Genomic DNA, 23640 nt, shown 5'->3' on the forward strand with positions numbered 1-23640 from the left:
TTATGTCGCTCAGTGTTTTTGCAGCCAAAGTTGAGTGTGTTTTGGATTCTGCTTGGTCTGGAGTGGTTTATGCTTCTTTTCCCCGCTAATTGACACACTCCGTTTTTTTTTTGTTTTTTTTTAATAGCATTTGCATTTACGCTGCTTGTCTTACTTCCACCAGAGCTGGCAGTGTAAAGCAATAGAGTTGTCTGTGAAGTTGGTTTATTTTGCCTAATTATGATGGCTGCTGCTTTACACCACATTTAATTGTTCCCTCAATGAAATGAGTCACTCTTCTACCCCCCCTCAACTCTCTCTCCTTCTCTCTCTCTCTCTCTCTCTCTCTCTCTCTCTCTCTCCTTCTCCATCTCACTCTCTTTCTTCCCTGCAGGAGGAAAAGAAAGAGCACCCAGGAGGATTGTGGGTCGTTCCTGCTGCCGCCTACACTGTGTTAATGAGGTGCCTTCGGGAAGGGGTAAGACTGCTGCGCTGTCCTCAGCATGGTGTGTGTGTGTTTTTTTTTTTATTATTTTTTTTAGGAACTGGGGAGTGGGGGATCTGCGTGATAATGAACCCTCTGCAGCCCCTACAGGCATTGTTTGCTAGCCGCAAGTCAAGGGTGTATGGCAGACTCAGTCATCAGTCAGTGCTGTCATACTCGCACAACGCACCTGCAGCAGCATTTTCCAGTAATGTTTCTGCTTATCACCACAACAGTGCTTAACACAGCCTGTGCTGTTTAATGGTGAAACATACTGTAGGCTTCCTTCAGCCCTGGCTGCACAGACCATGTTACAGAGCTCACTGCAGTGTCCCCAAAAATCTCTCTGTCGTCCTCTCACACAGGTGCTCTCACATATAATTCTCACATTATAGTTTGGTTATCGAATTATTAGCATGGGAGGATCAGAAGGAATCATAGGAAGACAGTGGTAACAACTGCTACAGCTGGCACAAGCTTATAAAATGACCAAATCTGGACAGAATTTGTTAGTAAAAACACACTGCAATGCTTCAGTATGAGCTAAAATTAGACAGTTATTTCCTCAGTTGACGAAAATCTCATTATTTGATTGACGTCTTCAAGTACTGGTTCAGCAGCTGCCAATTTTTTTTTTGTCTGTTAGCCTGTCAGTAGCTATCAAAGGTTGTTTGCACGCTAGCACTTTGTATAAGTGCCCAAATTTAACCCACTACTTTGCTTTTGTTATTCTGTAGAGTTTGTAGGAGTAGCATTGCCTTTGGGTAGATATTCCTGAAGTTGTGGCATAAATGAAATGACTTTCTCATTACAGTGCTTGAGAGGCTCAGAGGTGAAACCTTTAACTCGTGAAATTCTTACAGAAACTCACATTTAACACTCAGTAACTTTTTATTTGTAGAAAACTTAACCTGTGTCTCCAGGCAAAGAGAAGCATTTTTGCCATCTAGATTTCTCAAACTTAATTGCTTTGCATACGGCCATCAAATGCTTTATTGGTAGATTATTTTTAGTATTACCTCCCCTGTTTGTGCCACTGTGCATGTGTGAGGTGCTGGGGAGGCGCCCTGTTTAATAAGGTGATTTGTTTTTGCTGCGTACCCGGCATGCTGTAATGAGACCGCTAGCTGTGTACCTCTCTGTGCCCGTGCCTTAACACCTTGACTAATAGTATACTTGTGTTCCCACAGGGGACACAGAGAGCACTCTTCCATTCCAGGACAGCTGATAAACTAGTCCGGCTCATTGCATTAATAGTCCCAAGTAATCAGTGAGCACCTTTACACTGCAAGCAGCAATCTTGCTTACTCTCTTTTCTTGCTTCCTGCTTTCTGCTAATGACAGTTATGTGTGCTAAAGCTGCAATTATATGAAGCAATGTTGGAAACTTTAAGAAATCTGATGTCATTTTGCGAGGGGCACGGTGGCTTAATTGTTAGCACGTTTGCCTCGCATCTCCAGGGTTGGGGGTTTAAAATCCCTCCACGCACCTGTGTGCGTGAGTGAGTTTGCATGTTCTCCCTGTGCTTTGCGGGTTTCCTCTGGGTACTCCGGTTTCCTCCCTCAGTCAAAAGACGTGCGTTTTAGACTCATTGGCATCACTAAATTGTCCGTAGTGTGTGTGTGTGCAATTGTGCCCTGCGATGGATTGGCACCCCATCCAGGGTGTCCCCCTGCCTTGTGTCAGCGTACCCTGGGATAGCCTCCAGGCTCCCCGTGACCCTATGTAAGATAATCTGTACAGAAAATGGATGGATGAATATAATTTTGCTGTATGGTTTTCAATAGGGCAGCGGTGGCTTAATGGTTAGGGCTCAGGGCTGCTGTGAAAGTAGGGATGCAATGATACAGATATTGGGTATTGTTCAGATCCCATAATCATTTACTCATACTCATAAAAAAGCTCCTATACAAAATCTGATTCCATGTACTATGGTGAGTAAGCCTAGCATTTGTTGAACAGGTGACACAAAATGACAGCGATCTGGAAGTATTTTATGATTAATGATGGTAATTAAAGCAACACACACTGCTAATTGTTCTCTGTAGAAATATTAAGAGGAAGCACTAATGTACAGCATCTTCCTACAATACAACCCTTCTCGAGCCGAGTTGATCCAAAGTAACTAATATAGCTTGGTAATGCACTTCATCTGAAATCAAGAATGAGCCTTTGTAGCTCAAGTACATGAACATACACGTGTGCACTTTTCATGATCACTGTGTAAACCAGGGTAACATAAACATTGCTAAATAAAATATTTGGTGACTTCCCTGATTGATTAGTACTATGTTGCTCATTTCTATATCGGTATTGCAGAGTACCAAAAACATTTACTTGTTTTCATACTCTGTCTGAAAAATGGTGTTGATGCATTCTTCGATAACATTGTCTGTCAAATTAGTAAATGTATTGGTGTTAGTTTCCATTGGTGTCAAAACCAGATCCTAAATTAACTAGTCTTGTACATTTTGTTCTTTCTGTAACACACCCACTGTTAATTATCCGATCATCTGCAGGGAAAAACAACAAAACCTGCAGGTTAGGGAGACGCCAGGATGAGGGTTGCGAAACATTGTTGTACAGCGTGTTGAGACTTTAAGAGAAATGAAGAGAGAAAAATTGAACGATGAGACAGGCCTAGAAATGCGAGATTTCTTTGTGAATGTGTATTTTTTTGTAGGTATGGAAGAAGGTTGATAGACAGTAATTGCAATGTCTGTTAAAGGCGCTCTCTCTCTTTTTTTTTTTTTTTAGAGGTGGATTAGCTCAGGAAATAGGACATGCAGGTTTTGAGGAGAAAAAAGAGGTAGAGAAATTCAGTATTCACTGGGAAAAGATAGAGAGACTTGTCCAGGTACACTGTGTTGTGTAAAAAAAAAAAAAAAAAGTGCTCAATCCACAGTGAATGTTCTTAATTTAGAGTGAGAAGGAGACTACCATGTAGACTGAATTCCAGGTCAGCTTGTGTGTGTGTGTGTGTGTGTGTGTGTGTGTGGCACACATGATGAAAGGTCTATATGCACTCATCTCTTAAGTGGCATGTATTAGAGCCCAAGGCTGAAACCAGGCATCACAGTATTTCTCCATTAAATATTTATAACACACCCACTCACACCGACAGTGTGAATATTCCTGCTATCAGGCCTCTATGATATGATACCCCTACACTGTGCTGACCCTTGTATGACTCTGTATAATTATCGGTTCTGGGCTGTAGTACATACCACTCTATCTGTGTCCCTCATCTGCTGTGTCACGTCATGCTATGGCTCAAGCATCTTCGCATGTTTAGTGAAGAGACGCTGCTAAATCAGTCATGAGCAGTGCAGTATACGCAGCATTAGGGCTGTGGATTCACGGAACAGATTCATTTCTGGTTGCGCAAGCTGCAGTTACTAATTACTGATTACACAGATGACTAGATACTGTGTTTATAGAGTAGTATACTTGTTTTAATTCATTTCAAAGCGTATGTAGGTTAAATGCCTATAATTAAAGCTAGCTTTAATGTAGATGGTTTTTTAAAGAATATTTTTTTAAAAATCTGTGTGTATGCCATCTCATGTCTGTTACAGGCATCTGAGTGTGATGCTTTGTGGCCACATTAGTGCTAATGAAAGTGTGTTTGGTTGTGATTGGCTGTGAAGGAGGATTAATGGAGTCGAGAGAGAGACTAGGGCAGATGAAACATTTGAGAGTAGTGTAATGAAAGCACTAGCTGGCGAGACTGATTTACATAGCTTTTTATTTAGGCCAGGTGTGCTGCTCCTTCAGATGGACATAATTGTAGTCTCTGTCTCTCTCGCTTTGTGTGTGTGTGTCTCTCTCTCTCTTACTCTCACTCACTCTCGCTCTCTCGTTGTCTCTCCTCTCTCTCCCCTCTCCTTCTTTGACACCTAGCACACAAACACACACTTTATATAGACCCACTCTAATGGATTTAGTTACTCTGGTTAAGTTTGTTTTCCCACACACGTGCATACACATGCATGAATAATACAGAGGTTTCAAATGGACCCTCTGCTGAAACAAATCTTGAGATTAACAATTCAGTCCATACAGGATTTTGCAGAGTATTGTGTTATTGTTCTGGCCAAAAGTGCTTGATATTGCGGCGGCTTTTTTTTTCTTTTAATTTGCGATGTAATTTGCAGCGTTTGTTGTGCTTTTTGCAGAAAACTACTTGAATTGACGAACTTGCAATTGCGTGAAATTGTTTGCATGGTCTTTGCAGTGATGATTGTTGGTAAATGAGACCTTTTATCTGTACTCCTGTTCAACACGTGTGAATCGAAGAGGGCTGAATGTGCACTGTGATGATGTCACATGACGCGTCTTTGCCCAAGTCTGCGGAAAATCCGTGGTAGGGCTGCAACTAACGATTATTTTGATAATCAATTAATCTGTCGATTATTTCTTCGATTGATCGATTGGTTGGATTAAAAGGCCAATTTCTATTTTCTGTGTTATTTTCTAAAAAAAAAAAAAAAACACCAACATTATTATTTATATTAACATTATTATTAACGTTATTTCACATTCTGCCAGATGTTGTCCTTCAAACACTGTGCAAATTGAAGGCTATGAAAAAGGTATTAAATGTATCTATGTGGGCTATGCTATACATTGTGCAAAGGATTTTTTAAAATATTAACATTATATTTTGGGGGAAAAAGAACAACTGATTGTCCAGAAGCTTTAAAACAGAAGTTAAATCATTATATTAAAAATGCTATTAAAAAAAAAAAAAAAGAAAAAGAAAAGGAAAACAAAAGCACAAACTAAGTGTTAACTGGAAGGAGGATGAATATTCTGCAGTAACACACATTCACTCATCTGAACACAGTAACGTTACTTTATTCTGTAAATGTACGACACTTCTTACATTTCTATACAATTCCATGTTCTAACCCCATTACAGTTACTGCTCTCATAAAAAACACAATTACTTTTGTTGCTAAATATAGCATAAAACAACATATTTGATCAAAATGAATATTTTAGTCAGAATTGTTGCGCTTCCTTTCTGTTGCACTGTTTGATTGACGCGCATGCATGGACTCGCGCTCATTCAGTGAAGTTTAATGGAGACTCACGCGCTGTCAGGACGACACTTTATGTAAAATGGAAATACTGGTGTGAATTTCTAACATTTACAGATAAAGATATAAATGCAAAAATGTAATTTCTGTGCTGAAGAAAACATGTCTGATACGACAAGCCACGTTAATACACTTACGAGTTTGTTTGAAGCGCTTAATATAAAACATTCTCATGGACTCTATCAAATATCAACAGATATTAAATGAAAACCTGACTGCCTCTGCCAGAAAGATTAAAATGGGCCTTGGTTAGATCTTCCAGTAGGACAATGATCCAAAATATACATCAAAATCAACATAAAAATGGTTTACTGACCACAAAATCAAGGTCCTGCCATGGCCTCCCAGTCCCCTGACTTGAAACCCATAGAAAACCTGTGGGGTGAACTGAAGTGGAGAGTCCACCAGCATGGACCTCGAAATATGAAGGACCTGGAGAGATTCTGTATTGAGGGACGGTCTCAGATCTCTTGCCATGTATTCTCCAACCTCATCAGGCATTATAGGAGAAGACTCAGAGCTGTTGTCTTGGCAAAGGAAGGCAGCAAAAAGTACTGACTAAAAGGGTGCCAATAAGTGTCTCTAGAGCCTATTCTGGGAACCTGAGGCAGGAGAGTTCACCCTGTATGGCATGCCAGTCCATCACACACTTATTCACACCTATGGACAATGTAGTGTAGTCAATCCACCTGCATGTTTTGGAAACTAGAGAACCCATGTGAACTTGTGGAGCTTCACATGTTCTCCACACGAACAGTAACCCGAACAGTTAGACCCTGAAACAAAACAAACACCTCATCATCATCATCTCTCTTTCCCTGATAAACAAAAGCATGCTACCTAGCAAAGTAACAAACTCCATTGTTGTTAACTAGGATTTCCATGTATGCTCAGTAATGTCTTAGCCCATGAGAACAGTGCAGAATATTCCTGTGCAGGTTTGCAGGCTGCATCGGCCAGTTGTGAAATTAATGAAGCAGCTTCTTTTCCTAGCGACACATTAATAATACAAGCCGTAGAATAACGGGTAATTTTGCAACAGTTAACCTGCACACCTTCACTTCCTATATGTAAGGAATAAGGCATGACTAGATGTATTCCTTATAAGAAATCTAATCAGTGGTAGGTTGTGTGATGTGACCTGTTACCACCTCATTGTTTTCCTATAACAACACATCCTATGTTTGATTCCTCTTGTAGCACAACAATTTTACAGAGATCTTTTTTTGTATTTTACTGAAAACACATACACTTTAACTATATATAGTTACAGTTAATGTTCAAGGCTATAAAGTTAGAGAGCTTAGCTAACTAATTAACATTGTAGCACTTCACCAATGATCAGCTCTCAATGTATTTATTACTGTATATTTAATTTTAGGTAATGTTACATATTAGAGGCTTTTTGATATTTTAAACCCATTACTTGGTGTCTTAACATAGATAAGCTACAGGAGGTAGCTATCAGCTATTTCTAGAAGCCAGCTAGGAGATTTTTAATACATTAAAGTTATGTTTGTAGATATTTGGGTGTAAAATAGAGTCCCCTGTTCACTCCCAGTTGCTGCTTGTTGTAGCTTGTGCTTGGTGTGAGGCTTGAGAATTGATTTCATATTGAAGCGCACCACTTTTTACTGGAAATCACTAAAGCTGCCCTGAGTGAAACAAGCACTGCTGATCCCTATCCAATCGAACATTTCAGGCATTCTGGGATTTTATTAATAAACTTCTGCACTGGATTTTTTAACAGATAATATAAAGGTGCTGGAGTCTATTATTTTGTTAAGCTTAGCTTGGAAATGGAAATGTTTTATAAACTATTGTGTCGTTTGCATATTCTACTTTTGCATGTTGCATCTGTTAGGCTCTTTGATTTTATGATGCATGAATACAGGTAGCATTGTCACCTCACAACTCCAGGGTCCCTGGTTTAATCCTGAGCTCAGGTTACTGTGCATGTTCTCCATGTGAGTTTCCTCCAGGTTCTCTGGTTTCCTTCCACCTTCCAAAAAAAATGCATGCAGGTGAAATTGCTATGCTAAATTGCTCCTAAGTATGAATGTGTTTATGTAAAGTGTGCCTCGTGATAAACTGGTGTCCGACCCAGGGTGTATTCCCACCTTGTGCCCAGTGTTCCTGGGATACCAGGAACCAGGGATGACCCTGATCAGGATAAAGCGCTTACTGAAGTTGAATGATTGAATGAAAGAATAATACAGATAGCTGCAAAAAGACACTACACTAACAGTTACCACACTTTGAACAATCTACTCAGTCAAATTAATTCCCCAGAAAGGATACAATCACAAACCACAATTTCTATTAAGGATTTAAACTTGATTTCAACTTCTATTAATTTAATAAAAATAACTGAATATGAGGCTTATTCATCATGTTCTGTCAATAAATTATTGCATTGTGTTAGTAATATGTAAATGTGTCAAAATAATTAAGACCTCTCATAACTGACCTTCAGCTGTGGAGTAACACACAGGAATGCTGATTCTGTAGATATGAATTTAGGTGGGAGATACATAATTCTGGTAAACTTTGGCTTGAACATGGCCCTGGGCTAAAGTAAAGCTGGAATGCTGAGAAGGTGAATGTGTATAAGTGTGTGTGTGTGTGTGTGTGTGTGTGTGTGTGTGTGTGGGAGAGGGAGACAGCTACAGAGGAAGTACCCTAGAGAATAGCTGTCCTCATCTTTTTTTCTCTTAATGTGTACTATGTAACCCCAAACTCTGACACTGTATAGATTTGGGCTGTGCACTCACACGGGAGGTAGTGTATAAATAAACATATAGGCGACTCTCTATAGCTGTATGGCGCTCATGCTGTGTATGAGAAGTGGCTTTTTGCTTGCTTCTCATGCTAATATATTTATCCAGAGGACAGGACTTCAGCAGCAAGTCAAACTGAGTGTTGTTCATGATTTGAATAATTGGCTTTTTTGCCCTAATAAATCTTATATGATCAGAGGAAAGCTTTGTTCTACATTCAATAAATTATACATCACATCCCTACATTATTTTTGAAGAGTTGTGGCATTTGGGTTGGAGTCTGAGACAACATGAACGGCGGGTCATGGTATAGAATTCTCCATTAGTTCCTTAAAGCATCTCATGTAGGCCATAGTACAAAGGCGGGCATGCTGCTGATGTGCCACTGTATGCCCGGACCTGCCTCAGAATACAGTTTGTTATGGAGGAACCTTGCATTTAAGAGTGGAATTTTATTTTCTCTAGGTCCCACTTTTTCTGAAAAGGCAGATGTACCAAGAAAAAAGTGCGTGCTCCACAACCCTGTTCCAAACTTGCCCTCCAGCAGGCTGTCAATCATTTTCTCTGTGCGCCTCCTCAGCTTCAGCTCTAAAGTACCACTCTAACCTCTCCACAGAAACACAGAGTGGGCCAGAATTAAAGCAGCAACTCTGGATGCAGCTTTCTTAGACCGTCTTTGCCCTTAACACATAAGTATTGCGTTCGTGTGTTCTACTATACATGTGTGTTTTCAGTGCTCTGATGGGGCACTTTTATAAACTGACTTGAACCTAGTCTTTCCACTGAGACAAGATTTGCTGGTGTTATTGCAGAAAAAGCAGGCCGATTGCGTCGGAATAATGCACAGAATAACTGTGCCTCAAAGATATTCCCACATTGTGGTATTTTCCTTTTTCCGTGCGCTTGCTGCTTGTTGAATGCTGTTAAATCTTTAATTTCCACTCGTTTCAGCCATGGAGAGATATGCTCAAGGACAGAAGGCTTAGAGAAAAATACCAGCACAAATAAGTTTTTATTTGCTGGCCTTGGCTTTGCCAAGTTCAGGAATTTATTCACTGAGAGCTGATGTTTTTGAGGGAGTATATTTCAATGATGTAATTGCATGAAACCTGGAAGCTGCTATATCTGCTGCTTTTATATTTACATATTACAGTAGAGAGGGATGAAATCCTACATATTTGAATGTAATACTTTCTGTTTAGTTTTATTTTAGCTTATGTTAGAGAAGTGAGCTTATTGTTGCCATCAGATACCAACAACTGTTGTTCTTCTTAATCATGATAGTGTGTAGAATTCATTTAGTAGTGTTTTTTTTTTAATGAATGATTGATTTAATAATAAAAAAATAGGTTGTACTAATGGTAATGTTATACCTGATGATGTAGCATGTAATAAGTTTATAACGTTTCATACAGGAGGAACTGGTCGTGAACCACATGGCAGCAAAAATCATTGAGAATGTATGTAGCAGACCGTCTCGGTGTGCTCAGGGCTTTATCGTAGCTGAAGTGGGACCTGCCCTCTGGTATCTGTTCACTCACTCGACTCTGGACGCACTGCGGATCAGTGCTATGTCAGTAAGTAACACACTTTTTAAGTTTTTCCTAAATCCAAATTACTTTATAGAGTAATTTATAGGGGATTTTCAGGTTAGTGATTCAGATCTATGATGACCCACTTTCATTATCGAGAGTGTTACTGTTTCCCCCACACTCAAGGCTCTGTGTAGAATAACCCGTCAATCAACGGCAGCATTCCAGAGTGTTATTGACAAGGTTGGATTACCCAGCATCCTCAGCTGCTTGTCAGGAATCAGCCGTGTGCAGCAGCACATACTCACCATGTTCGCCGCCATGTTGGCATCCGGAGCACACCTTCACAGACTAATACAGGACAGAGTATGTATACGCACACGCGCACACACAAACACACTTTAAATGCTTGTAATTTGAAGTAGTACTTATAATATTACTTAAACTGCAAGGAAAATGTGTTTATTAGCATCCAGAGCTACACATTGCCAAGAAAACTGAAAGCAGGATTCATGTCAACTAAACATAACAGTGAAAAACATTGATCGTCAGTGCACAGGGCCCTTCAGATAGTCCACAGTTTTGCCTGAGCCATTTTTAAATTAAAGCAAGTGTATGTTAATTTGGTTTTGGGTTCTAATAAGCATGATACTGTCATTGCTGTCATGTTATTAAACCATATAAATTGTTTGTTTGTTTAATTCATTGTACTTACTCAAAAGAAATTGAGGCTGCTGCTTGGCACAATGGTGCACATTAATATTGCATGTGTCATTACGTATTTCCAACAGGAACAAATTGATGGTTTCTGGTATTCGTCAGGAAATTGTGTTTGTTAATATTACATTTGTCATGTTCTGTGAGGTTTTGATTTTGGGGCATATTTGCACTTTGCACATTGCATTTTAAATTCCATCAATGACTGACTAGTGGCTGTGTTGTTGCACTGGATATCTGAGAGCCAGGAAAATGAAAGCTCTGTGGGAAAACTTTAGTGAACGGTCTAGCATTGCCCTGTATTGACGGTGAAACAGAAACTTACATATTCTGTCCAGAAGAGCTCAGACAGCCATAGTCTTGACACGGATTGCTGAGGCTTCTTCTTTATATATTTATTTATTATTATTTATTAATAACTTTTTTTTTTCTTGTAGTCAGCTTTGCTGAGCGCCTTAGCACAATGAGAGCTCAACCATGAAGATTTCTGTAGTGTACCACTGACAATGAAATAGAATTTGATGTATGTAAAAGAGCATTTTATAAACAAACGTCAAACTGATCACACACTGTATCCACAACTGTCATAGGTTAGTCCTTACTTTGCAAGTGCAATGGGTATTTAGTATAATTAGTATTATTTAGTGCAATGGATATAAAGTGCAATTAGGTATTTCAGAAATGACCAAAAACTAATGTCCTTACAGAGCACAGAATACATGACCTTTTGGAGGTAAAATCCACCTTTTAATTATTATTATTTTTTAAATAGAATGATATTTCATAATGGTTTTACTCAACAGAAACTTGCAATGCAAACAAAATAACCCCAACAAGTGAAAGCCCCACATTGCTACTGGCTGTTGCATATCACAGTGTCCCTCACTTCCTCAGACAGCTAATTGGCCATTAGCACTAATACAGTTACTCCTTGGCTAGTCTGGTAAATGAATGTTATCCACCACAACTGGATGCAGATATGAATAAAATCTTTTTCTCCCTTATCTTCTCTGGGCATGCACATGATATTATTAAATTGATCTCGAGCTGAAATAATATTGGTTGCTAGTCCCTGTTTGCTTTATTAATTATATTTATAAAAATAAAAAAAATAAAAAAAAAACAGTGGCAATTGAGATTTTTAATGGTTAGGGCATCATACCTTTTAAAAATTGACAGAATTCATCAGCAGTTTTATTCTGGTGTTCCACTTGACTGTGCTACTAGACCTGAAAATGGAGGCATATTTACATACTCATCAAATTGATTCATATGCCATTGGCCCCTGTTTATCAAAGCAGAAACGAGCACAAATTTGAGACCATGAAAAAAAAAAAAGAATCTGCATCTGATTCATGAACCTGTCGCACAACAGAGCAAATGGTTACTCAGCTTCAACAACAAGCTGCCACCCACTAGCACCCTTACCCTCATACATCTAAACTTCACCTGCGAGATTGGACAGTACTCTATACACTATTTATAGCTAGGGTTATATTCATTTGGAATATGAATAGCCTAGATCAGCTTTAACTGAATTCAGATTAATGTGCATAATTTTGCCACCATGCAGCTTCCTAATAAACAAATTTTTATTTCATCATTTCTGAGAATTCGAAATTGAAACAGCTGGCCTACCCAAGACACATCCAGGTCAGAGCTGTACAGTTGAGGCCAAAAGTTTACATACGCCTAGACTAAAGATATTCAATCTAAGTTTTTCACAACTCTGCACATTTCATGTTACCATACATTTCATTGGGCAAGTCAGTTAGGGCATCCACTTTGTTCACAACAGAGGTCGTTTTAAAACTACTGATTAGAGACAAATTTACTTCAGCCTTGATTCACTATAAGAATAACAGTGAGTCAAAAGTTTACATACACGGTCTCTTTACGCAGTCTGGAAGATTCCAAAAATTTATGTAATTGACTTTTAAAAGTTACCGATTTACCAATTGTCATAATTAAGAGTTCATGGTAGTGCAACTATGGCTCTAAAAGAGTCTACATTTAGAGACCATGCCTTTTTACCCTTGATACCATTGGAAAATCCAAGCAATTCAGCCAAAACCTCAGAAAAAAATTGTGGACCTCCACAAGTCCAGTTCCTTAGAAACAATTTCCATACAAATGAAGGTACCACAATTATCTGTACAAATAATTATATGCAAATATAACAATTTTTCTATGTATGGAGGAAAAGACTGAAGCTTTTAATCTGAAGAATACTGTGAAACATGGGGGTGGCAGCCTCATGTTGTGGGGGGTGTTATGCTGGAAAATGAACTTGGTTGCAGCTGGGTCTTCCAGCAGGACCAAATGGCTAGAGACAACAAAGTGAAACTATTGGAGTATTTTGACCCACTGAAAATCGGATATAGAAATAAAAGTTGAAATAAATCTGTCTCTTAATTATTATTTTTAAAATGCATTGTCTGGAAATTGACAGGAAATGTATAGTAACATGAATGGTGTGAAAAATGTAGTTAGCCTAGGTTTAGGCCTTTACGAATAAGTACGATTAATAACATCATGTTTTCTTCACCATTAAGTCATCAGTTTAGTCATTTTTCAGTTCAGTAAGATTGACAAACAGTAGTCTGCCCTATAGCAAGGTTCAATTCAACGGATCAGTGGCTCTATTCCCTTTGGGGAAAAAGGGCTTCATGATTCAAGATGACCTTGTTCATCCTACAGTGTCCTCGGTAGACAACCGGCTTAATTCACATTGGAGGAGACATGTACTAGTATTCTTATTCCCACTTTGACATCTACACCATTATAAAAGAACTATGACTGAGCAAATCAAGGAAAATGGGAGATAAATTAATAACAGGGATTCTTTGGCATAGATGTAAGGCATTGCTCTTCCATAACAGCCATAGTGCTTTTTCAGTGTCTTGCAAATAATATCCTAGTTAGCCGAGTCGAGCTATATCATCTACCCAAATTTACAGGGGTTAAATAACAGTTTGTTTGATTGTTGTTTCAAGGTAACAATTCAGAAAAGGAAGCTAAGCCAACTGCTGGAGTTAAAATCTAACAAACTGGTTTTATTGGACCATGTTAAATGTGATACAGCATGTATATAAAGCTATATTTTCAAGGTGACTCCTACCTTTAAAGAAACTTCATCAGTGCAGAGGGATGTAAAACAAGGAAGAGAACAAGAGAGGATAGTGCTGAGCATACAGAAATAATATTTAAGCAATGGTTAATAAAGACATTCAAAAGTAAGGATAGGAAAAAAACTGGTGTCCTTTCACACTGTGTATTTATATGCAACACTTCCTGTTAATCACTTACTCTGAGTCTGAAGGACAATCTTAGAGCGATGTCATTTGAAATTGAAGAATCAATTGGAAAATGGGCTGTAGACATTGATTTAAACACTACTATATAATCCCTTTGAGGCTGCCTATGATTAACAATGGTAATTTTGTTTGACCTGCATCCATTTGTATGTAAATATCCAATTTGCCCTGGGATTTAAAAAATAGACAGAAGTGCGTGTCTTTGGAGTGAGAAACTTACTGCATCACTTCTGCACCAATTATAAATCGCTATAGATTTCTCTGCTTAATTCCCCTGACAAATAAAGGCCGGAGCAGCATGTGTTTATTCATGCATTGTATCGCCTAGAATTTAAATTTCAATGAAGCACTGGCGACACAGCTAATTGGGTAAAGATGTGCAACAGTCTCCAAGTGCAGCTTGGAAATACTGTTGATGTATTACAATTCATGCAAGGCATTGATGATTTTGAAATTAATTAACTCCCATTCTTATATCATATTTAATCACAATATTTCAGATTGTTTCTCTTGTGACCATTGTCCTCAATTATTCAGATGGAGGAAGTTAATCAGTTCGTCTTCATTTGCTGCCACTAAATGCAATGGATCTCATTATCTTATTAACCTCTATTTTATGTCAAGTCTAGTTTGGGGGACTTTTTTTGTTCCCTCTAGCACCTTTAAGTGTTTGTGATATCACCTGTCAAATTGTTGTCAAACAATATGAAATGTCCAGAGACTTCCAGTCAAATAGCAGTGTTTTTTAAATGAAGCTCAGTTGAATGGTTCGCTTTGCAGGACTTTGTTGTGAAGATAATCCGTTCTCTGGAGAGTCCGTCTTCACTCATCCGAGCCAAGGCCTTCCTGGTGCTCCTGCAAGTTCTCATGAATAACCGGGAGATGCTACTGCTGTGCTGCAACTCAAGGTAAACAACATTTTTGGGAATGGGAAGATGCTTTATGCATTTACTTTGTTCTATATTAGTTGTTATTTGTTCTGGCTTTCTTGACATACAGATCCCTAAATGTACTTCCACAAATGAAACATTATACCTCATGTTCATAACTTCCACTTTAATAAAAACCTTTTTCATTAGAAAGCTCTCCATAAAAACTCTCACAGATGGATTTTCGTACATAATCACACCATTTTGTTTGGTCACAGTGTTTAATGTGAGAGCTGTTGTGGCAAAAGTACATCACGTCATCACTGTAAAAAAATGACATCTTAGCAAGTGAAGATATCTTAAATATAGTTATATTTATCTAGTATTTTCTATTGTAAGAGTACAAACCAAATATAAGATTTCTAGGCATTTTTGTTACTAATTTCAAACTTGAATTTATCTTGTTCTATTGGCAAATAATTTTTTTTGAATTTTAAGCATTAATTTCTAGAAAGAAGCAAAATTATCAGCCAGTAGAATAAGATAATTAAAATTTTGAAATGAGCAACTAAAAACAAGTTGATTCATTTTATTTATGATTTATAATCTCATAATAAGAAATATTAGATAAACATGCCTAAATTCAAAATATTTTCACTTGCTCTAATTTTTTTGTTGCAGTGATGTCATGTCATGTGAAACACATTTACACATCTTGCTGTGTTCCTGCCTTCACCTCCTTCTAACTGCTGAATTCTGAGGTTTCTCAGCTGCCATATATATGACTTCCTACATTTTCTACAGTGTTTTATGTTATCAGAAATTAACTTCAGTCTCTGAAATAGTTAATAGTATTTTATACACGGAATATTGCAGTCTCTTAAATGTAATCCCACTTGTCCAATCGCTGATGAGTTCTAGTCCTTTCTTGTAACCTGCAGATGAAAGTGCTCATTAGAACAAGAGTACACCAGAATTGAAAAGAGTAGATCCCAAATACACAAATTAGTCTCTGTTCAGAAATAATAGGTGTATGATAATAAATAGACCTGTCAGGCTTTTTCTGCTATTAGATTTACAAGAGATTGCTTCTTGCTTGTTGAAATATTTGTATCCCAGGAACAACAAACTTGTGTGTAGTTTTCAGTAATCGCTACCTGATGAGAATGGATGATGGGCTAACCTTTGTCTCTTCAGTACCGTAGGAGATTGAGTGAAGTCTCAGGAGGCTGTAAACTCAAATAAATGAGTTTCATTCTCTCCCATTCCCCATTTTCCCCATGCCAACTTGATTTTAAATTAGTTACCATGTTTTCAGAAATGTGTTTTTAATCATGAACAGTTTTTCTTTGCTGCTAACACTCAAAACATTTTGTATAACCACCAAAGGAATCGAAGTCCATTCATTTCCAGGATGAGACTGGGCTGTTTTCTACATGACATTGCTGAACCCATGATTAGATTTAAGCTTGCTTTTCCTCAAGCACTTTTCCCAACCTCTGTCTTATCAGTGTGTTTCTACTGGGTAATAATAAACAGAGACAATCTCTGTAATTTATACATAATTAATTTGAATAAAGATACAGAACATATTGCTCAATACCTTATTTGACCTCAGTCCTGTGTAATAAATAAATTAAATTATAACCACCATCTATTTTGTTTAAGTAAGGAATAATAAGGAACGTTGTCTGCTGTTATTGGAATATAATCCACAATGAAGTGGATCTCAAAAGTGCTTTATTCCTCATATACCACATCAATTTGCTAATTATTAAAATGTTTACTTTATTAATGAGTGAGTTAATTGTTTATAGTTATTAAATGTTTATTAAATGTCCATGTGACAAGTTCATATAAAAGCTATAAATAGTCATTCTTTCACTACCCTCTAACCTCTTTTTGCTATGTCGAAATTAATAAGACAAAAAATGCAGCTCGTCGTGTTACCGATAAACTGGAAAGTGCAAACTCCTCTGTCCTGTAGACTATCCCGTGGCATAAAACGTACCGACTGTTACAAAAAGCGTTGATACTCGAGTCTCCTTCCATAAATGTTAAATAAGTGCCTCCTAACAGAAAGCTTCAGCATACCACTGATTTATGCATGTTTCTCTTTGTTAAATAGCGTGTTTTCTATAATCTGTTTATTATTATCCTCAGATTATGTAGATCATCCACCAAAAACATACCTGTGAATGAGCTGTTACTATAGAAACCATATGTGATTTGAAATGCAGCTGGTATAATTTTATAGAAATTAGAAATTTTGTAGAAATGAATCAATACGCCCTGGCCAATCAGATTTAAGGATTCAGCAGCGCTGTGGTATTAACAGCTACTTTGTCTACAACTATCTCGTTTGTCTGCCTATTGTTTTACTCTCCTCTCTCCAATTTCCAATCATCTCGCTTCTTCTGTCTCTGTCTGGTGCAGTGGGTTAGAGCTGACCCTGTTCTCAATCTCCCACAGTGAGAGCAGCTTCCTCCCCACTTTCATAAACACTTCCCTAATTAGCTCGGCAGTGTTGGCTACACTTTCTGCAGACGTGTCAGTCTGGATGCATTCTGCCCAGCATCTTCCTGCTCTGAGACAGATGAGTGTATTTAGAGCCAACTAAAATGCGTCTAATTTCTGGACAATCTGTGAAAATGGAAGTAGTGCTGTCTGTACTGGGCTTATAGAAAGTTTAAGAGCTTGAATAGTTTTGTGTCTCATCTCTCACTGCCTGTGGTGGCCAAGACAAAGTAGGCCAAGTGCAACAGAAGCTCCAGATTTTAAATGAAAGAAATCCTTAACATTGTTGAATTGGCCTTGGTTAGAGAAAGCCTTCCTGTTTGGTTTTTGTACCTAATCAGCCAAATGCCTGTAGGAAAATAATTCTTTTTTTTTTTTTTTTTTTGCCATGTAGACACTGAAGCATCAGTCAGGCATTTCCATCAATCTTAGTCATTGATGCCAGAGAATTCCTTTAGGATTCCAATTACATCTCCATGCCTGTTGAGCTTGCCTGCATATGGCCCGGCACACAGTGAAAGTAATTTACTGTGAAGGTCCCTGTTCTCTCTCCTTATTCGTATTTTTTTTCGTCAGGTGACGTAGTGTCCTCCAGGCGGTGGCTGACTAATAAAGGCCTACTTGATCCTGATGTGTTACTATAATATCCATGAATTTTCATGTTCTCACTTTCTGCTTTCCATTTGATACTAAAACAGCCAGATGATAGCCTGCATTGTGCAACATAAATGCCTATTAGGATGGAGGGAATATTACCAAGGGCTAATGTAGTGCGCTCGTGGCGTAAATAATACGTTCCCTTCGGCCGTGTCACTATATGAAGGATAGCAGTATTGTACTCTACAAGGGCATGCAAAAGTAATACTTCATTTGATTGTCTCATGCTTGTCATTGCAGTTAGATTAAATTAAAGTCATGCTAGTCCGATTATTAATATTTTTTTTAGCACAGGATTTTGTTTAGTTGTTATCCAATCATTGGATTGGTTTTCTCCCTGAAGTGCACACTAGATATTGAAAGTAGAGCATTGCTTTAGAGTGTTTTAAGTTAGACAGGAGCATATCAGTGCTTTGCTTGAACTCTAGAGAATGATTCTTCTAAAGAAAATATAAAGACTGTGACTTCCAGCATTTTCTATCTATCTATCTATCCATCCATCCATCTTTTTATAGAAAGGGCCTAGTGTCCTCTTTTGTTTTAAAATTCTGTTTCACTATTTATAAGTTATATATAATGTTTTATAAGTTTATTATGCTTCTAGTCCAGTCATAGACAAAGTATTGCATGTTGCTGAGTCCATATGATTCTCCACAGGTTGTTACTCCAAAGTACAAACAGAACATTTTCATTTTTTTAGGACTTTTCTGTGATTGCAATTTAGTTAATTAATTCTGTTATTCCATTAAAGTTTCAGTTTTGACTGTAATGCACTATGTGAGTGGATTGAACCTGCACCAACAAATTAGTTGTATCATTGACGCATTTGAATAAATTCAGTTCCAAGTTGTAATTACTTGGATGTATACCAAGTGTCCGGTTATTTTGTCATGATACACCTAAGGCTTTGCCTGTGCCTTTTGTTTTTCTGACATTGCTCTTTTGTTTTTTGTCCTTTGAGCACCTGATTCACATCGAGTCTGTTAGTGCTATTATTTACAGTATTTTCTTAGTCTGTTTAGCTAATCTTGTTGGCTTCTCAAACTCTCCTCTCCTCTGTTCCAATTCAGCCTAATTTATTGCTGGATGTTCTTCTGTATGACGCTCAAGCAACTCTGTGCAATTTTCTGTCTGATTGCATTTTCATCTGTGTCTAATATGAAAGATGCACTTTATCAGAACGTGTGTGTGTGTGTGAGAGAGAGAGAGAGAGAGAGAAAGCCTGTGACTGTGTCTTGTCTGGCAGGAAAAAGTTGAGGTGCTTATTAAATAGAAATGTGCTGTGCTGGATGGGAACAAGCTAATTAACAGTTCCTCTTAATAAGTGCGAGCCTCTAGGCCGCTGAAGACTGTCAGCTCTGGAGTTGTGATTCTCATAGGTTTCACTCTTCACATTCTCACCCCCCTCTTACACTTTCACTTTCCTAAAGAAAAGTGGTAGCTGCAAAGCAGTTAATATAACGGTCTAATGATGATCTAGTGAGTTGGTGCTATGGGCTGTGAGCTTAGGATTTAGCCTGTTTACTAGCAAGCTAAACAACCAGTGTTCCTTCAAAGTGACTGTCTGCTAATAAAGCTGCTGATAAAGCTTGTCTGCTGCTGCTGCTAATAAGAAATGTTGCAGTTCTTCAGAGGCATGCTAGTTAATGTAGCATGCTCGATACCTCTGCCATCTTCTGCTACTATATTTGGGATACAAAATGGTTGTTGTCGTTCTTTCGGTTGCTCCCGTTAGGGGTCGCCAAAGTGGATCATTGGTCTGCATATTTGATTTGGCACAGGTTTTACACCAGATGTCCTTCCTGATGCAACCCTCCCATTTTATCCGGGCTTGGGACAGGCACTGAGTGCAACCCCCAGTGTCTGGGTTGGTTTCCTGCCCGGGAATCGAACCTGGGCTATGGCGGTATGAGCGAAGGATTCTTAGCAGCTTTGACCACCAAGGAACTTTGGTATACATACAGATGTTTTCATCTACAGAGGAGATTTAGATGCAGTGCAAATGGAAAATGAGTACAACCTACTGACCCACCAGTTACAAACTGAGGGGCAATGCCACAGGATTTTTGTTGTTATAGATTGTAAAATCTGGGTCCATTAAAGACTGGATTTTTAAGAGCATTTTCACACCTGCTAGTCTATTTGCTAATTGATTCTTTTTGGTCTTTTTGTAATTGATTTGCTTTTCACAGTGCACTTAATTAAAAGAACCAAAATGCAAAACAATGTTGGAAGGGTATGTACAGCTGAAAAAGGTCAAATTCTTTCAACTGGTCAGAAATACAGTGACAGATGAGACACACTTATCTGTAAGTCAGTAAGTAAGATAGATTCATACAGTGTCGTGGAATAAAGTGACAAGTGAAATAAAGTGTCTAGGTAATAAAGTGACAGTGAGGTAATAATAAAAACAAAACAGTAAAGTGACTGTAGACAATGTGAGGTAGGCAGATAATGTGCAAAGTATACAGGTGTGTTGGTGATTTGCTAGAGAAAATTTTATGGAGGTGTGTCTGTGTGCCTACACTCATAGACAACACCTGGTGGATGAGTTATAGAGTCTGATCGTAGCAGATATGAAGGACCTCTGGTACTGTATGAATTCCCTACAGTACATTAGTTCTGGTGCAGCCAGTTGCTATCAGATATTGCATAATTAGTGTGTGCCGTTAAAGTGTCATGTGATCTCAATATAAATACAGCTGTTCTTAGAAGACTTAGAATTTGTTAGATAACATACCTAAAGAAACGGCATTATGCAGACCAAGGAGCAAAGTCTGCGACAAAGTTCTGGAAAAGTATTAATAAGGGTTTGGTTCTAAAAATATATCCCAGACTTGGAACATCCCACTGAGCACCATTAAATCCATTATTAAAAAATGAAAAGAATATGGCACAATTGCAATTCTGCCTAGAGGAGGTCACCAGAAGTCAGTGACTGGGTAAAGAGGGGATTAGTCAGGGAAAAAACTAACCAAGAGGCCAAGGGTAGCTCTAAAGGAGCTGGCGAGATTCACTCAGATGGGAGATGATGTTCACAGAACAACCAGCCTGGACACTCCATCAAGCTAGGCTTTATGGAAGAGAGGAGAGAAGGGGGGAGCCTTATGAGTTTGCCAAAAGGCATGTTGGAGACTCAGCAAACACGTGAGGGGAAAATCTGTAGCAAGACTTGAAAATTGCTGTTCACTAACATTCTCCATACAGTCTGACAGAGATTTTGCCAAGAAGAATGGGCAAAAATATCGGAAAGCAGATGATCGAGACATACAGTGGCACCCTTGTTTTGGCACCTTTTGAAAAATATGAGCAAAGATGGCTGTGAAAATTTATCTTTATTGTTTAGCCTTTTGATCTTTTGCTTTAAAAAAATTCACAAAAATTTTCTGCTCTCATGGATATCAAACAATTGCAAACACAACACAGGTTTATCCAAATCAAATATCTTTGTTAAAATATAGGTGTGCAACAATTATTTATCACCCTTATGAATTCATATGAGAAAAATATATTTTGAAGTATATTTACATTTTTTTAGTCACCTGGGTGACTAGGAACAGGAAGTTGTTCAACCTTGACTTCCTGTTTCCAAGGGGTATAAATATGAGGTAACACATAGGCCAAATTCAATTAGTCATTCATAACAATGGGTAAGACCCAGGAATGTAGCTGTGATGTGCGGCAAAAGGTTGTTGAGCTTCACAAATGTGGCTAGTGGCTATAAGAAAATAGCACAAGCATTGAAAATGCCCATTTCCACCATCAGGGCAATAATTAAGTTCCAGACAACTGGAAATGTTATGAATCAACCTGGAATTGGAAGTGTGTCTATATTGTCTAAATGCACTGTGAAGAGGATGGTTCGAGTGGACAAAAAAATCTACAATCCGACATCACCTACATTACCACAAGTTGTTTGGAAGGGTTTCAAGAAAAAAGACTCTACTCTCATCCAAAAACCAACTCCAGCATCTTCAGTTTGCCAGACACTTCTGGAACTTCAAATGGGATCTGTTTCTATGTTCAGATGAAACCAAAATAGAGCTTTTTGGCAATAAGCACCAGAGGTGGTTTTGGTCATGCCCATAGTTAAATATGGTGGTGGCTCTTTAATGTTTTGGGGCAGTTTTTCTTACCCTGGGGGTTTACTTACCACAAAATCAAGGTCCTGCCAAGGCCATCCCAGTCCCCTGACTTGAAACCCATAGAAAACCTGTGGGGTGAACTGAAGAGGAGAGCCCACCAGCGTGGACTAAATTTGAAGGATCTGGAGAGATTCTGTATTGAGGAATGGTCTCCGATCCCTTGTCATGTGTTCTCCAACCTCATCAGGCATTATAGGAGAAGACACTGCTGTTAACTTGGCAAAGAGAGGCAGCACAAAATGTTGACTAAAAGGGTGTCAATAATTGTTGCACACCTATATTTAACAAAGATATATATATATATTTTTTTTATTTATTTTTATTTTTTTTGCTAAACCTGTGTTTTGTTTACAATTGTTTGGTATCCATGAGATAGGCACACACGCTTATCCAGAGCAGTTGAGGGTTAGTGGGCCTTGCTCAAGATCCAGCAGTGGCAGCGCTGGGATTTGAACTCATGTCCTGCTGATCAGTAGTCCAATGGATTAACCACTGAGCTACCACTGTCCAAGATAATTTTTACCAGCCTTCTTATAGTGGAGCTTGACCAAGGGAGTGAATACTTATGCAACCAATGAGTGTCTGCTTTTATATTTATTTGTTTAAACCTGTTCTTGGAAAGTTCTTATCATTAAATGCTTGCTCTTTTGCAGCGATTGTTCTTTTCACTGTATTGACTCCAGAGACACCAAATGTTCATCTATAATATTGACCAAAGTGGTCTTTCCCCAAAGTATTGAAATATAAAGAAGCAAAAGATAGAGTTTTTGACTTTCTTTTGTCCTTTCCACTTCCAAACTAAATGTATAATTTTACATTAAGTATGTTCACTGTTCAGGTCAGGAACTCATTTTTAAATAATGTATTTTACTTTTAGAGAAAATATATTTTTCTATGAAATAACATGATTTATATTTTTTCCCCTCATTTCACAGTGTACCCTGTTTATTTCCTATGAAGCTTTACTGAGTCACCACCATCTCATTTCAATCCTGTCCTCTCTCTGGGCATGAAGTGTAATTGATGAAATGCATCTTCTGTGTTTGCTGGTATCATTCCATGGATGTGTGTCTCTGAATAATAATGTCTTTCTGACCACTCTCTTTTAGGTTAGTGATGTACATTGAGAGAGACACCCGAAAGGCCACACCAGGGAAGGAGCAACAAAGTGGCAATGAATACCTGTCAAAATGCCTGGCCCTATTCATCCGTCACACAGTGCAAGAGCTGCCAGCTATCCTGGGTAAATCTATCACATTACACCCAAAAAGAGAGAGAGCCAGGGAGAGGAAAGTAGGGAGAGTGAAGATGAGATGGGGGGATAAGGATGTACAGAGAGTGGGTGGTGGTGAAAATCATGATGTGAGAAAAGGAGAGATTGAAGGAGAACGAGTCAAGGGTAGATGAGGGTTGAAGAGAATGAGCATCAATTACTTCAGAGTCTAATTTGATCTGTGTTTCTTTTTAATTACCTTTCTGATTGCATTTGGGAGCACAGGGCCAAGTATTGATCTGTTCCTGCAGTTTCATTTGTAAA

General features: G+C 38.3%; 1 protein-coding gene across 17 annotated transcripts in view; it reads left to right on the top strand.

Moving 5' to 3' along the window:
- Nucleotides 1–23640, top strand: part of ulk4 (unc-51 like kinase 4) — a 125872-nt gene that overhangs the window by 30290 nt on the left and 71942 nt on the right. For 16 of the 17 annotated variants that reach the window (XR_008386543.1, XR_008386542.1, XR_008386544.1 and 13 more), the window contains exons 19-23: nt 374–457; nt 9765–9926; nt 10041–10247; nt 14696–14823; nt 23213–23346. Coding sequence is in view for 6 of the 17 variants with exons in the window: in XM_053630673.1 (XP_053486648.1) it covers nt 374–457; nt 9765–9926; nt 10041–10247; nt 14696–14823; nt 23213–23346 (715 nt within the window). In the remaining 11 variants the exon portion in view is untranslated. The remainder of the gene's footprint in view (nt 1–373; nt 458–9764; nt 9927–10040; nt 10248–14695; nt 14824–23212; nt 23347–23640) is intronic. The other variant, XR_008386540.1, reaches the window with a different exon arrangement.

The sequence above is a fragment of the Ictalurus furcatus genome, chromosome 1 (genome assembly GCF_023375685.1).
Source record: "Ictalurus furcatus strain D&B chromosome 1, Billie_1.0, whole genome shotgun sequence".
In the NCBI taxonomy this organism is placed as follows: Eukaryota; Metazoa; Chordata; class Actinopteri; order Siluriformes; family Ictaluridae; genus Ictalurus; species Ictalurus furcatus.